The sequence below is a fragment of the Neovison vison genome, chromosome X, assembly GCF_020171115.1.
Source record: "Neovison vison isolate M4711 chromosome X, ASM_NN_V1, whole genome shotgun sequence".
NCBI lineage: Eukaryota > Metazoa > Chordata > Mammalia > Carnivora > Mustelidae > Neogale > Neogale vison.
The window spans coordinates 8,804,235-8,820,105 of NC_058105.1; the positions used below are offsets into that span (position 1 = coordinate 8,804,235).

Sequence of the window (15,871 nt, forward strand, 5' to 3'; positions counted from 1 at the left end):
ATGGCTTTAGAAACATATAATTGACACATAGTGGGGCTATTAGCCATGCCCTGAGGGAGGACAGTCCACTCATATCTTTGGTCAGGCTCTGCATGATTAATAGAAGGTAGGGTAAAGGCAAATTTAATTGTATCCTCAGGATGCAGAGGGATAGAGAAAAAGCAATCTTTGATGTCAACCACTATTGATGGCCAGTTTCTCGGTAAGGCGGTTATCATGGGTAATCCCAGCTGTATTGGTCCCATGTTCTGCATTTGCTTATTAATTTCTCTAAGATCATGTAAAAGTCTCCATTTACCAGATTTCTTTTTAATAACAAAGATAGGTGTATTCCAAGGTGAGGTAGAAGGTTTCATATGGCCTGCCTCTAACTGTTCCTGTACCAGGGCTTTGACAGCTGATAGTTTTTCGTTAGTAAGGGGCCACTGAGGCACCCAGCAGGGCATATATGTCTTCCACGTTATTTTCATTGCCTCAGTGGCCCTTACCGAAAACCCAGGCCTTACCCCTTATATTCTGAGGTGAAAGGGATGGTGTCTATTTTACCTTGCTCCTGTTTCCCTAACCCTTTTCCTGGTGTGTATCCCATTTTCTGCATCATAGCTATTAATTGGGGGCTGTATATAGTTTCAGTTGTCAGGCGGACGCTCATCTGTTCCAAAACGTCTCGTCCCCAGAGGGAAATAGGAATATTGCAGACATAGGGCTGAAAAGTTCCCCTATGGCCTTCATCATCCTCCCACTCAAGGGTAGCTGCGCTTTGATCAGGACTTTGAGCGATTCCTAAACCCCTGAGTGTTTGTTTTGCTTGTGTTAGGGGCCATCTCGGAGGCCACTCTTGTTGGGTGATGATGCTCTTATCAGCGCCCGTATCCAGTAACCCTAAAAATTTTCTTCCTTGCACCTTGAGGGTAATTATGGGCCTATCATTTCCAGGGTCAGGCATGTTAGGTCAACTCCCGTAGACCCCAAACCTCCCATACCTTTTTCTTTTCTTTTACTGGGAAAGGCTTCATGATGGCTAGGGAGTATGAGAAGTTGAGCTATCCAATCTCCTGGGCTAATTGCAGTAACTCCCCTTGGGGAAGACACCAGTATCTTGATCTCTCCCTCATAATCTGAATCTATTACCCCAGGGTGAACTATCAGACCTTTGATATAAGTGGAGCTTCGGCCAAGTAATAAACCTACAGTACCATGAGGGGGGCCCCCTCTTAGATCGGAGGCCAATGCTTGAATGCCCATCTCCGGTGTTAGGACCATTCGGGCGGCTGCTCTGATATCGAGCCCTGCTGATCCAGAGGTTGCGCGCCTTTCTCCGAGGGAGGATACCATGTCCTGGGCATTTGCGTTAGCGCCCCATAAATTTGTGTTGGGCCCCGGGGCGCGGGGCCCTGCTTCCCGTTTTTTGAGTCATTGGATTGAATCCAGTTATTCGGTGGCAGGGGATTTCCTTGACTATCTTTCTGGGACCTACATTCATTAGCCCAATGATTCCCTTTACGGCAACGAGGGCACAACCCAGGTGCGGGCTTGACTGGTCTAGGAGATCCTTTACCCTCTGGACAATCCCTCTTAAGATGACCGTCCCTTCCACAAAGGAAACAAGCCTTGGAAGAACTCCTGGTTCCTCCATTGAAACTTCTTATCCCTTGGGCTACTGCTGCTGCCATAACTTGGCCCTGAACAACTGTATCAGCGATGTCTCGACACACTTTGATATACGTAGTCAGGTCCTTAGACTTCCAAGGGCCGATAGCCTCTCTACACCATTTATTTGCTTGTTCATAGGCTAATTGTTTAACAAGGGGCATTGCTTGGTCCACATCCCCAAATATGCGCCTTGATACTTGGAGCAGACGATCTACAAAGTCAGCACAGAGTTCATTAGGCCCCTGCAACACCTTGGAAAGTTGCCCCTGCAAATCGCCAGAACCCTGTATGGTCTTCCAAGCCCTAGTGGCTGCAGCTGCTATCTGTACATACACCCCTGGGGAGTACCCAATCTGATTGTTTTGTCCCACAAATTGACCTCCTCCCATGAGCATGTCAATATTCCAGTGGGGATTCCCTGACGCGGCGTTACGCCGGGCAGTTTCTGAGCTACACTCTTGCCAAGCAGTTTTCCATATCAAGTATTGTCCACCAGACAGAGTTGCTTTTGCCATGTTAGTCCAATCGTCTGGGGTAAGGTTCATGCTACCGACTGCTTCCAAAAGTGAAAGTGTATAAGCAGCCTGTGGCCCATAAGTAGTGACTGCTTCCTTAAACTGTTCAATAAGTTTGAAGTCTAGTGGTTGATGAAACCTCTGTTGATTTTGATCTTCTAACACTGGGTATGCAAGAGGGGAGGGTTTAGTAAAGTCCTTAATGTCTCTCCATCCTGCATTTCTACATTCTGGACAACAGCATGCCCCTCGGGAGCATGAAGTGTTATATGGTGGCGGCCATTCTGCAGGTGGAGCTATAGGCCTACATTCAGGGGTAGGAATTCTTGACCTTCTGACAGAGGGCGCTAGGGAGTCATATTTTTTCCTGGCTTCTTTGTATGTCCTTCCCTTTAAAGGTTCGTTAGGGACTTCCTCTTTTAATTTTAAGTGTGTCATGGCTTCCCAAGCTCATCTTCAGAGGAGCTCTCCTCTGAACTTTCTCCCCCTCTGCTAGATCCTGCCTTAGAGGCTTCTCTGACCTGCTCCATCACCTCAATAACATTTTTAACCATTTTATGGTTAGAGTCTAGCGGAGTGCCGTTAGCCTTCAGCACTTCCGTCAGTAATCCTTCCATCTTAGTAAACTTTGATCCCATTATTTCTCGTCCTATGCCTAGGAACCCTTTTACTTCTCATCCTATACTTAGGAACTTTCTCACTTCTCGTCCTATACTTAGGAACTTTTTTATCTGAAATTTTGTGCACACTTACCGGATCGTTGTGTTCACTGAGAACTCCTCGGTTTCCGAGGGATCCTGGGTTTCGGCACCACTTGTCGCTCTCCCCAGCAAGAACGACCAGGAGACCTCAGCGAAGCAAGCTTTATTTCTGGGTAGCTGTTGGGATCGCTCCCTCCACCCCCGTGCATGTGTATATATACCAAATTTGTACAACCAATCACTTGCAGCCACATAGATACAAGAGGCATTTTGGACTACTTCCTTAATCCTCAGTTCCGCCTACTGGCTCGCATCCAGCCGCCATCTTAATGGCGTGTTTACTTTCAGGCACCGACAAAGTCGTGCAGCGCCCAGGGCTCCCCCGCGGGCCCAGCCGGAGCAGCTCCGCACCGTCGCCACCGAGAAGGACAATAGGCAGCCGCTCACCGGGCGGCGGCGGCGACGGCTTGAGGCAGCGGCGGCCGAGGCAACGAGTGGGCACGGCGGTCTCAGCGGAGCCCAGAAGCTTCACTGCGGCTGCTCCGGCTCCACGCTGGCCCTGCACACAGCCCAACCCGCCGCGCATGCGCCACAAGCCGCTCTGGCACCGACAGTGTTCCAGAGAAGGAAAGAAGTTTTGGCTAACTTCAGACTTTAGATTAATTAGGCACACTAAAAAGTTAAGAGTACATGGATAGAAATAGAACATATAACTTCCAACCCATGGGAAGATAAAAAGGAATAGAGAAAAAAACATTTAACCAAATAGTAGGCAGTTAAAGAGATGCATAGGGCACTAGGCACAGTTTTATAGACAGGAAAAAGTTTTGTGCACTAGCTCTATCACTGACTGGCTGCTTACTGGAAAGTTAATTCTCTAAGGTACTTGGTCTTCCTAATGTAAAGTTAAATGGTTGGCCTGAATGACTTGTAAGATCCCTTGCAGTTCTAATAATCTATAAAACAAATATGTGTTTTTTGGAAATATTCATTTTTTGTATACACTAGAGAATATTGTCCCACTTCTTTTAACTATGCATTTGATTACATCGTATCTTCATTAGCACATTTGCACATGAAAATTTCAGGAGCATTCAGGAACAGAAAATATCATTTTAAAATTGCTTAATTTAAATCCCATAAATGTTGTGCCTTAATAAATAAAATTACTACCATTTTCCCTTTCTCATCTTCCAAATTATTTCCTATTCCAAAACAAAGTCACATTACTAATTCTTCCATTATTGCATAACTTTGAATTTGAATTAATGGGAATGACTCCATAAGAAATCTTGAAATTCTAAAAGGTTGTCTAGTTTCCCAAAATTGACCTCTATGCATTTTGTCCTTGTTCCGTGTTGGTAAATCTCTTCATTTTAGCTTCACCCTAAGCTCACCTGCATCTTCTTAAGCCTTTCTTTGGGTAGAGGCTTAAGTGTTTTCCTTTTGAAGCACTTCTCCATTGCATGTAATCAAAGAATAAATAGTATGAGTTGTCAACATAGCAGGCAATTAAAATAAGGCCTGTTAGCTATCAAGAGGAGATTTTGCAAAGCAAGAAATAAAGCAGAAAATGCAGGTGTTAGCTTTCAAAATGAAATAATTTACCAGCTTTTACCTGAGAATTGACTATATCTAAATATGTACAGAAAAGGTGCTACACAATGATAGAAAGGTATTGGAATCTTATTAAAATCACTCAGGAAAAATCTGTCTATACAGTGCAGGAGATATAAACTACAATGGTTAGAAAGACAGAAGTGCAGGGATGATAGATTGTCCAATTTACATTCTTCTTGAGAAAAGTGTGATTTAGCATACAGTGTCCAAACACATGTCCAAATATTTGCAAAAGTTAGAACTAGCAGAACCTTAGGATAAGATGACAGGAAAGCAGTCAAAAACATAATCTTGAAGTCAATATTTTTATAATCATATATTTTTACTTTATTAAAGGGATAACTGAAAAATATATTAGAGATTAACCAAAAGAATTTAGGTTTATTTTTTGACATTTCACCTTATTCACACAGGATTTATTGAGTTTCTAATAAATTCATGGCACTGTCATAGGTTCTGTGAGAGATAAAAGATGAATAGGATAAATAATCCTCTATCAGAGAATTTATAGGCTGGTTGGGGAATCAGATATGCACACAAGTAGCCATAATACGTAGTAGAAAATACTGTATGTGCCATAATAAATGTAAAGATGATGTGCCATGAGAATTCAAGGAAGAAGTAACCTCCATCTTGGAGTTAGGAAGAAGGGAAGACAATTTAAACTTGACCTTGAAGACTTGAAATGATATGAGTGTATATAAGGGCATAAGGTGTATTCCTGGCAGAGTAAGCCCTGGAAAAATCCTGGAGTCCACAAAGCATGGGATATAGAGGGGAAATATGAGTAGGAATATTTGGCTAGATGGTAATCAAAATGGCTCACATTTACTGAGCACTTACGTACCTGGCACTCTGCCTGTTCTTTTAAATACATTAACATTTAATCCTCATAAATAATGGTAAAACAGAAGAATTATTATTCCTTCTTAAAGGTTAACATATTAAAACTAAGTATCAACATTTAAACAACATGCTTCTTTAAGATGGTTATTTTGAATTCCTTGTCAGACAATTCATAGCTCCATTTCTTTGGGTTAGTGTAGCTCTATTAGTTTGCTTTGGTGTTGTCATATTTGCCTAATGCTTCCTGATAATGTAAGCTTCCATTGGTGTCTATATATTTGAAGGAGCAAAGGCTTCTTCAAGTTTTTACAGACTGGTTTTGACAGATAGGCCTTCTCTTGTCAGTTCACATGGTATTGATTCCAGGATTTCAGTGGAGCAGAGTTGGAACCAGGTCATGTGGCACCTGTTGGGTCTACAATGAGGTTTATGGTTAGAAGGTTTATTATCAGATGCATGACCTAGTGTAGTTTTTACCAGGTCCCTGGGATGGCTCCCACCAGGTCACTGGGTAGCTCCCTAGATGGGCATGACAGCCCTCAGACTGTGGTTGAAATGGGCTAGACTCAAAGCATAGGAGTATTTCAAGGTCCATAGCTTGGGTCAAGGTCTCCAGGCCTACCTTCAGAGGCATGGTAGACATGCCACATACTAGGTTTCCAGTTAGGCAGGATTATCCCTGGCTCTAGCTGAATGGGACTGGAGCCAATCACAGGGCTTCTTTAGGCTCTGAAAGTCAATTGAATTTGGCTGAACTTCCTTCAGGGGCATGGAGGAGCTCATCTCCAGATGGGTTTCTAGATAGGCAAAACATCTCTCTCACTGTGGCTGTGAGAATCTTAAAGAATGATGTCAAACAAGCTAACTTTACACCTCAAAGAACTAAAAAAAAAATAAGCTAAGCTCAAAGTTAGCAGAAAGTATAGTAAAGTATAGCAGAAAGTATAGTATAATAAATACTTAAGCAGAAATTAATGAAATAGAGACTAGGAGATGACAGAAAAAAAATTAATGAAACTAAGACTTGTTTTTTTGAAAGGGTGAACAAAATTGACAAATCTTTAGCTAGACTAACAAAAAAAAAGATAGAGGACCCAAAAAAGTAAAAATAAAAAGGAAGACATTGTAACTGATACCATAGAAATAAAAAAGATCACGAGATTATAATGAACAATTATATGCTAACAATTTGGGTAACCGATGTGAAGTAAGTAAATTCCTAGAAACATACAAACTACTAGGACTAAATCATGAACAGAAATCCTGATTATACCAGTAACAAGTAAGGTGACTGAGTCAGTAATCAAAAACCTCTCAACAAAGAAAATCCCAGGACTAGATGGCTTCATGACTTATTTTCCCAAATATTTAAAACAGAATGAATGCCAACCCTTCTTAAACTCTTCCAAAAATGTGAAGGAAGGGAACACTTTAAAACTCATTTTAACCGACTGAGCCACCCAGGTGCCCCTTCAAAACTCATTTTAAAAGGCCAACATTACCCTGATACCAAAGCCAGATGGGGACACTATAAGAAAAGAAAACTATAGGCCAGTATCCCTGATGAATATAAATGCAAAATACTCAAGAAATTACTAGCAAATTGAATTTGTCAACACATTAAAAGAATCTTACATCATGATCAAGTGGGATTTATTCCTGGGATGCAAGGATGGTTCAACATAGGCAAATCAATAAATGTGACACACCACATTAATAGAATGAAAGATAAAATTCGTATGATCATCTCAATAAATGCAGAAAAAGTATTTGACAAAATTCAATATCTTTTTATGATAAAATTCCTCAGCAAAATAGGTGCAGAAGGAATGTATCTCTGAGCACTTGGGTGACTCAGTCCATTAAACATCTGACTCTTGGTTTTGGCTCAGGTCATGATCTCAAGGTTGTGAGATCAAGCCTTTCATTGGGCTCCACACTCAGCAGGGAGTCTTCTTGAGATTTTCTCTCTCTCCCTCCCCCTCTTCCCCTTTCCCTTGCTCTCACTCTCAATCTCTCTTAAATGAATAAATAATTTTTTTAAAAAAGTAGGAATATACCAAACATAATGAAAGCTGCATATGCAAATCCCACAGCTAACATCATACTCAACAGGGAGAGATTGAAAGCTTTTCCTTGGGACGCCTGGGTGGCTCAGTTGGTTGGACGACTGCCTTCGGCTCAGGGCGTGATCCTGGAGTCCCGGGATCGAGTCCCACATCAGGCTCCCAGCTCCATGGGGAGTCTGCTTCGCTCTCTGACCTTCTCCTCGCTCATGCTCTCTCTCACTGTCTCTCTCTCTCAAATAAATAAATAAAATCTTTAAAAAAAAAAAAAAAGAAAGCCTTTCCTTTAAGATCAGAAAGAACAGAGCTCACTTTCACCAGTTCTATTCAACATAGTACTGGAAACCCTAGATAGAGCAATTGGTCAAGAGAAAGAAATAAAGGACATCTAAATAGGAAAGAAAAAAAGTAAAATTATCTCTTTTTGTAGATGGCATGATTCCATGAAAAATCTGTTGGAACTAATCAATAAACTCAGTACATTTGCAGGATATAGAATAACATATCAAAATCAGTTGTGTTTCTAGACTCTGACAATGAACTATCTGAAAAAGAAATTAAGAAGGTACCCGACTTAAAATATCATCAAAAAGGATAAAATATTAGGAATAAATTTGACTAAGAAAGTGAGAGATCCATACTGAGAACTAGAAAACACTGGTGAAAGAAACTAAAGAAAACAAAAAAATGCAAAGATATTCTGTGTTTATGGATTAGAAGAATTCATATTGCTAAAATATTTATACTATCTTAGCAATCTATAGATTTAATACATTTCTTATCAAAATTTTAAAGGCATTCTTCATGGAAATAGAAAAAAACAGTCCTAAAATCTATATGAAACCACAAAAGACCCTGAATAGCCAAGGCAATCTTGAGAAAATAAAGAACAAAGCTAGAGCCATCACACTTCCTGATTTAGAACTATATTATAAAACTATAGTAACCAAAAGAGTATGGTGCTGCCATAAAAAGATACATATACAACAATGGAATACAGGGCCCAGGAATCAACCTATACATAATATGTCAACTGATCTTTGGCAAAAATGCCCAGAATACAAAATGTGGAAAGGATAGGCTCATATATACAATTTTTATTTTTCAGTTATGCCTTTTGCTTATGATACAAAACTAAGTTATACTGAAACCAGATTTTTTCCATTTTAAACATTTTACATTATTTTTAAGAGTTTATCTTATATATCATACATCTATATTCTATTTAATTGCCTTATTTCACTCACTGAAATCATTTATGACTCTTGAAATCACATTTTTAGCAAGTCATATAAATGGAACTTAAACTTGAGATTAAAAATTTGAAAACCACCTCATTGTATTTTATTATTTTATTTTTTGGGGAACAGAACAGTTTTATTTTATTTATTTTTACACATTTCTTTTTTATTCAAGTATAAATAATGTTGTTATATTAGTTTCAGATGTACAATATAATGATTCAAAAATTCAAACCATTTCTCAGTGTTTGTCAAGATAAGTGTACCTTAATCACCTTTATCTCTTTCACCCATTTCCTATGCACCTCTACTCTGGCAACCACCAGTTCATTTTCTGTATTTAAGCCTGTTTTTTTGTTAGCTTCCTTTACCTTTATTTGTTCATTTGTTTTGTTTCTTCAATTCCACGTATGAGTGAAATGATATGGTATTTGTCTTTCTCTGACATTTCTTCATTAGCATTATACGTTATACATTATATTATCCAGGTCCAGCCATGTTGTTACAAATGGCAAGATTTAATTCTTTTTTATGGCAGAATAATATTTAATTACATATGTGTGTGTGTGTGTGTGCGCGCGCACGTGCATATGTATATGTGTGTGTTTGTGTGTGTGTGTGTGTGTGTTTATGTATATATATATACACATTCATCTATAGATACTTGGGTATCATCTATAGATATCTTGGCTATTGTAAATAATGCCGTAATAAACAAAGGGTTCCATATATCTTTTTGAATTAGTGCTTTTTTTTCCCTTTGCATAAATACCCAGCAGTGGAATTACTATATCATATAGTAATTCAATTTTTAATTTTTTGAGGAAACTTACTGTTTTCCACAATGGCTCACCAATTCATTTTCTGTCTGAATGATCTATCCATTGATATAAGTGGGGTGTTAAAGTCTACTATTATTGTATTACTAACAATTTCCTCCTTTATGTTCTTTATGTCCTCCTTTATAGTCGCTCTCTGTATTTATATGCTCCTATATTGGGTGCATAAATATCTATAATTATTATATCCTTTTTTGGGATTGTTCCCTTCATCATTATGTAGTATCCTTCTTTGTCTCAGTCTTTGTTTTAAGATCTATTTTGTCCAATATAAGTATTGTCACCTCAGCTTTTTTTTTTCACTTCCCTTTGCATGGTAAATATTTTCCCATCCCTTTCACTTTCAATCTGCTTGTGTCTCTAGGTTTGAAGTGAGTTTTTTGTAGGCAGCATATAGACAGATCTTGCTTTTTTATTCATTCAGCTACTCTGTCTTTCGATTGGAGCATTTAGTCCATTTACATTCAAAGTGGTTATTGATATATATTTATTGCCATTGTGTTACTTGTTTTACAGTTGTTTTGTAGTTCTTTGTTCCTTTCTTCTCTTGCTCTCTTAGCTTATAATTTGATGACTTTTTTAGTGATATATTTGGATTCCTTTCTCTATTTTTTGTGTATCTATTACAGGTTTTTAATTTATGGTTACCATTAGTTTCATATATAACATCTAATGCATAAAGCAGTCTGTATTAAGTTGATGGTCACTTAGGTTTGAACCCATTCTAAAAAAATGGTGCTTAGATGCCATGAAGTAGATTCCATGAAGTAGATGCATAAGGCCTTAACCATATGCATCTTGTCAGGCCTGAGAGCCTCTTTCACTCCTGCCAAGGGGAATGTTAATCTTCTCTCCTTAACACTGAAACCAGATTTTTAACATAGGATGTTTTATTTGGAGAATCTGACCTCATTTCAATATCTCACACTCACTGACATTTCATGAAGGGTATAATGGGAAATAAGGTAAAAAATATAGCAAGCACATGTGAAATGACTTAATTTATAAATAATGATATCAGTAATTACAATACCAATCATGTGGTAAGAGAAATTGCAAACTATCCTTCTAATGATGGGAAACTCTGAATAAAAAAAGATGATACTGAGATTTGTATTTGGTGCTAGGCTACAAAATGGCTCCTAGTGATCTCTGCCTCTTAGTATCCAAACCCTTGTATCTCTCCCAGGATTGGCTTGTATGGCAAATAAAAGGTAACAGAAGTTATGGAATGTTACTTCTGAGATTATGTTATAAAAGATACTGTAAATTTTTTCTCTCTGTCTCCCTCTGTCATTACTCACTCTGGGAGAAGTCCTATGCCATATAATAAACAACTTTATGAAAAGGTCTATTCCCTGAGGAACCAAAGAATCTTGCCAATATCCATGTCTGTAGGCTTAGAAGGGAATTCTCCAAGCTCAGTCAAGTCTTCAGATGACTGTAGCCCTGGCGGGCTTCTTGACTACAGCCTCATGAGAGACCTGAGCCAGAACCTCCCAGCTAAGCTTCTCCCAGATTACTGACACTCAGAAACTGAATGAAATGATCAGGTGTTAATTTTGGGGTGATTTGTTGTACAGCAATAGATAGCTAATACAGATTTTGGTGACTGGAAGTGGGGTAATGTTGTAACACACACCTAAAATACATGGATGGCTTTGGGAAAATACTGGTGTTTTCCAGGGTTCTGTTTCTAGTTCAAATGTTCTTATTCTACACACTTCTCTACATGATCTCATCTACTCTTACAGATTTAACTCTAATCTATGTATGAATGACTTTAAAACCTGTATCTTCAGTATAGAGGTCAGTATAGAGTTCTGAGTTCCACGCTCATATTGCCAACTTCCTACCTAGCATCTCTACCCAAACTTCTAATAAGCACCTATAGCTAAGCATGGCATTTATGGAACTTATCATCTCTACTTCCCAAGTCAGATCCTTGTCTTACATACTTTGTCTCAGATTGGTATACCCCATTCTCCTGAGTCACTCATTCTAGAAATCTAGTTTTTTTCCCCATGTTCCACACTTAAACTCTTTTCCTGCTGATTTAAACTCTTAAATATTTCCTAGATTTGCACCACTTCCATATCCCTTCTAAGTAACTCATCCCTAGTTTCTCCTTTCATATAAATCATTTAAACTGTCACCTAACTAGACTTACTAGCTCCAAGCTTGCCTCTATAAAATCCATTTTCCACACAGTAGCCAGTATTGTGTTTCTAAGTTGCATATATGATCATCTTTATCCTGTGCTTAAAACCTTTCAGTGGGTATTTATGTCCCTCTGGATAAAGTCCAAATTCCTCACTATGTTTAAAACAGTTCCTATGAATTTACCCTTAACTATAACCCTAGATTAATTTATTACTTACCTGTCAGTTCACACTTGAATAAAAGTGGTTGTTATATTTCTTCAAGCACAAGATTTTTTCCCCACTATGTTCTTGCATATATTTCCTATCCTTAAAATGCCATTGCCTTACCTTTTAACCTAGTTTTCTCCTCTTCCTTTGGGAATAACCTATGATAACCTCCTCTGGGTTATCACCATACATTTCTTCTCCAGAATAGTTTAGGTAGACCTCCTTGACCCTCCCATAATCCCTGGAACACATCTTAACGTAGCAAAAATTTTATTTTATTAAAATTGTCTATTTTCATGAATAGCTCCATAACAAGGCTATACTCCTTAAGGATAGGGCTTATGTCTTAATTAACTTTTATTTCAAAAGCCCAATACTGTGACTGGCTCAATATAATTTTGTTTCTTGAATGATACCATCCAGAGTTGACAACTGATTAGAGGTTATAAGCTGAGGGAAATGCTAGGCAAGGGTAAAACATGATTCAGGAAGAAATGGGAGTCACTTTATTATTGATAAGAATCAGCAGGTAAATTTGTTAAAATGCAGATTCCCTAACCTCACCCCTACATATTTCTAATTCCTTAAATCTAAGGTCTCGGGAATCTGCATTTTTAGCAAACACCCAAATCACTCTGTTGCTGAGGTTTTCTGCCCAAAAGTTTGGGAAATGTTGGTTCAGAAAATTAAGTTTTAAAGTAATTTAACATCTCTATAGTTTATCATATATGTCCATTTTTCTTATCGTTTCAGGTTTTATGGCATATAAATAAACTTTGCTGTATTTAAAAACCATTCTATCATTTTTTAAAAGATTTTATTTATTTATTGGACAGAAAGAGATCACAAGTAGGCAGAGAGGCAGGCAGAGAGAGAGTGGGAAACAGGCTCCCTGCTGAGCAGAGAACCTGATGCGGGGCTCGATTCCAGGACCCTGAGATCATAACCTGAGCCGAAGGCAGAGGCTTAACCCACTGAGCCACCCAGGCGCCCCTTTATCATTTTTAAATGCAAAATTAAACCCCACCTTCCACTAGGATTTTCAGAAGCAAGTGAGTTTCAACTCTTCTGTATGGGACTGCAGTTCACAAATAAGTCACAAAGAAAGGGTTATAGGTTAGGAAAAATCAAATCCAGACAGTCTATAGTAATTCATGTTTGAATATCAGCCTCTTTGCTGTGCTACCAGTATTATGTATAATAATGAGACTAAATCCCTTTCAAAGAAGGTCAAATCATACATGAATTTAATTTCAAGCCTAAATAATCTCTTTCTTGCTGAGATTTTAAGAAATCTAACAATTATCAAATACACAGAGACAAGGTCTATAACAGCAGCTATTGTAGAGTAATAATTTTGGTGAGAATAAACTAAATTGGTGAGATTCATGTACTCAAGAGCCTATGTAGTTGAACTATTGTCAGTTTTATTTGTATATGAGTAAAGGTAATTTCTAAGATGTGCATGTGTGGGTTTCTTACTTCTGTACCTTTTGAAAATAACATGGCCCTAATGTTATTGAATAGAAATGTAATAAAATATATATTCCATTTTATGTTCAATAGATATTTAGAAGAAATCCTTTCTGGTGAGAAGGAGCAATAATATCCAGATGCAAGGGAATTAATAAGTTAAATTATATGTATTTGCAGTTAAAATATTATAAAATCTTTAAAAAATAGGAACATTAATGACAACAGATTTTTTTTTCAATATGGGGAAGCATAATGTTGATAGGAACTTTCATTTTAATCCCCAGAATTGGACACTGAACAAACAAAAAGCTGGTTATTTGCTTTTGGATACTTTGCTTGAAAATAGGGTACACTGTTATCACACACTTATGCTTAAGTTATGACTTCAAGTATGAAAAAATCAGGTTTCTTTCATACTGACTTAATTAACAACAACAAAAAAGGATTAGAATATTATTCCACTAAAAATTCAGAATCAAATAAAATCACAATTGCTTTTATTTCAAAGAAAAAGATTGCTATATGTAGACTGATGGACCGAAGACCAGAAAAATAAAGGTAAATTAATCTATCATAAATAAATCCAATAACCAAAAGCAAAAACAGAAATAAAAATTTAAAAAAAACCTAGATGTCTCAAAATGCTGAGAAATAAAAATTGTAGGTGAATGAAAAGCTTATAAAGTATCCATGAAGCTAATGATTTTCTAGGAAAACATAAGTTGTTTTAAATAAATAAATTACTAAATAAAATTTGGTAAATAACAGTTACCAAATTGACATAAAGATAGAAAATCTGAAAAGACCAAAAACATGAAAGAAATTTTTTAAATGTAAAAATAAACTAATTCCTAAAAGACTCTGGGCTAAGAAAGATTTGACAATGAGTCATCTCATTTCTCCACAGAATATTTTCTTATGTTATTAATGTGTTTCAAAGCATAAAGAAAGAAGGAAATTAACCCAGTAAATCCTATGGAGCTAATATAACCCTGATAAAAATGTTAAGAAACATAGAAAAGATAATTTATATTATAGCTGGATCTTATTTATGGCCATGCAAAATAGTGATGCATGAATATAATTAAATTACTATCAACTGGACTAAGCAATATACTGAAAATAACATGTATTGAGTATTTATTCAGATTGTATGAATTGTTCAGTATTTGAAAAAACATCAATAATAGACAAAAAATAACAAACATAATTAATACTGAAAAGATCAGATTGAAGAAATTTTCTAGTTTGTTGAGTATTTTTATCATGAATCTCAGAGCTAACATCATACTTAATGGTGAAAGACTCTAAGTTTTCCCTCTAAGTTCAGGAGTAAGACAAAGATGTCTACTTTTCTTCAACTCTACATTGTAGTGGAAGGTTTAGCCAGGGAAATTTGGTCATAAAATGAAATAAAAGTTATTTAATTTACAAAGGAAGAAGTAAAACAATCTCTGTTTGAAGATAAGATGATCTTATATATAGAAAACGCTAGGTAACACACACATACACACAGAGTCTTAGAGCTAATAAGCAAGTTCAACAAGGTTGCAGGATATAACATCAAAATACAAAAATCAGTGTTATTTCTATACATATTCAATGAGTAATCAGAAGAGGAAATTAAGGATTACATTTTGAAAGACATCAAAAAGAATCCAAAGAAGTGCAACACTTGTACATTGAAAATTACAAAATGTTGTTGAAAGAAACCGAATAAGATCTAAATGAATGAAAAGACATCTTATATCCATGAATGCAAACATCTAATATTGACTAAATCACAATGCTCCTCCAATTGATCTAGAGATGCAATGCTATATCTATTAAAATTCCAGCACAACACTTCTCCAATGAAGACATACAAATGGCTATCAGACACATGAAAAAATCTTCATCATCACTAGCCATCAGGGAGATTCAAATTAAAACCACACTGAGATACCACCTTACACCAGTTAGAATGGGCAAAATTAGCAAGACAGGATACGTGTGTTGGAGAGGATGTGGAGAAAGGGGAATCCTCTTACACTGTTGGTGGGAATGCAAGTTGGTGCAGCCACTTTGGAAAACAGTGTGGAGATTCCTCAAGAAATTAAAAATAGAGCTTCCCTATGACCCTGCCATTGCACTACTGGGTATTTACCCCAAAGATACAGATGTAGTGAAAAGAAGGGCCATTTGTACCCCAATGTTCATAGCAGCAATGGCCATGGTCGCCAAACTGTGGGAAGAACCAAGATGCCCTTCAACAGACGAGTGGATAAGGAAGATGTGGTCCATAAATACTATGAGTATCATGGCTCCATCAGAAAGGATGAATACCCAACTTGTGTATCAACATGGATGGGACTGGAAGAGATTATGCTGAGTGAAATAAGTCAAGCAGAGGGAGTCAATTATTATATGGCTTCACTTATTTGTGGAGCATAAGAGATAACACAGAGGACAAGGGGAGATGGAGAGGAGAAGGGAGTTGAGCGATATTGGAGGGGGAGATGAACCATGAAAGACTATGGACTCTGAAAAACAATCTGAGGGT

The 15,871-nt window shown here is 37.4% G+C and overlaps 1 protein-coding gene and 1 pseudogene across 1 annotated transcript; both read right to left on the reverse strand.

Moving 5' to 3' along the window:
- Positions 1–502: 502 nt before the first annotated feature.
- On the reverse strand, positions 503–946 carry LOC122897546 (endogenous retrovirus group K member 21 Pro protein-like). Its single transcript, XM_044235792.1, has one exon. It carries the CDS (start codon positions 944–946, stop codon positions 503–505), a length of 444 nt encoding a protein of 147 aa, XP_044091727.1.
- Positions 947–10,208: 9,262 nt separating this feature from the next.
- Positions 10,209–10,343, reverse strand: LOC122897875 (annotated as a pseudogene).
- Between the last annotated feature and the right edge of the window lie 5,528 nt (positions 10,344–15,871).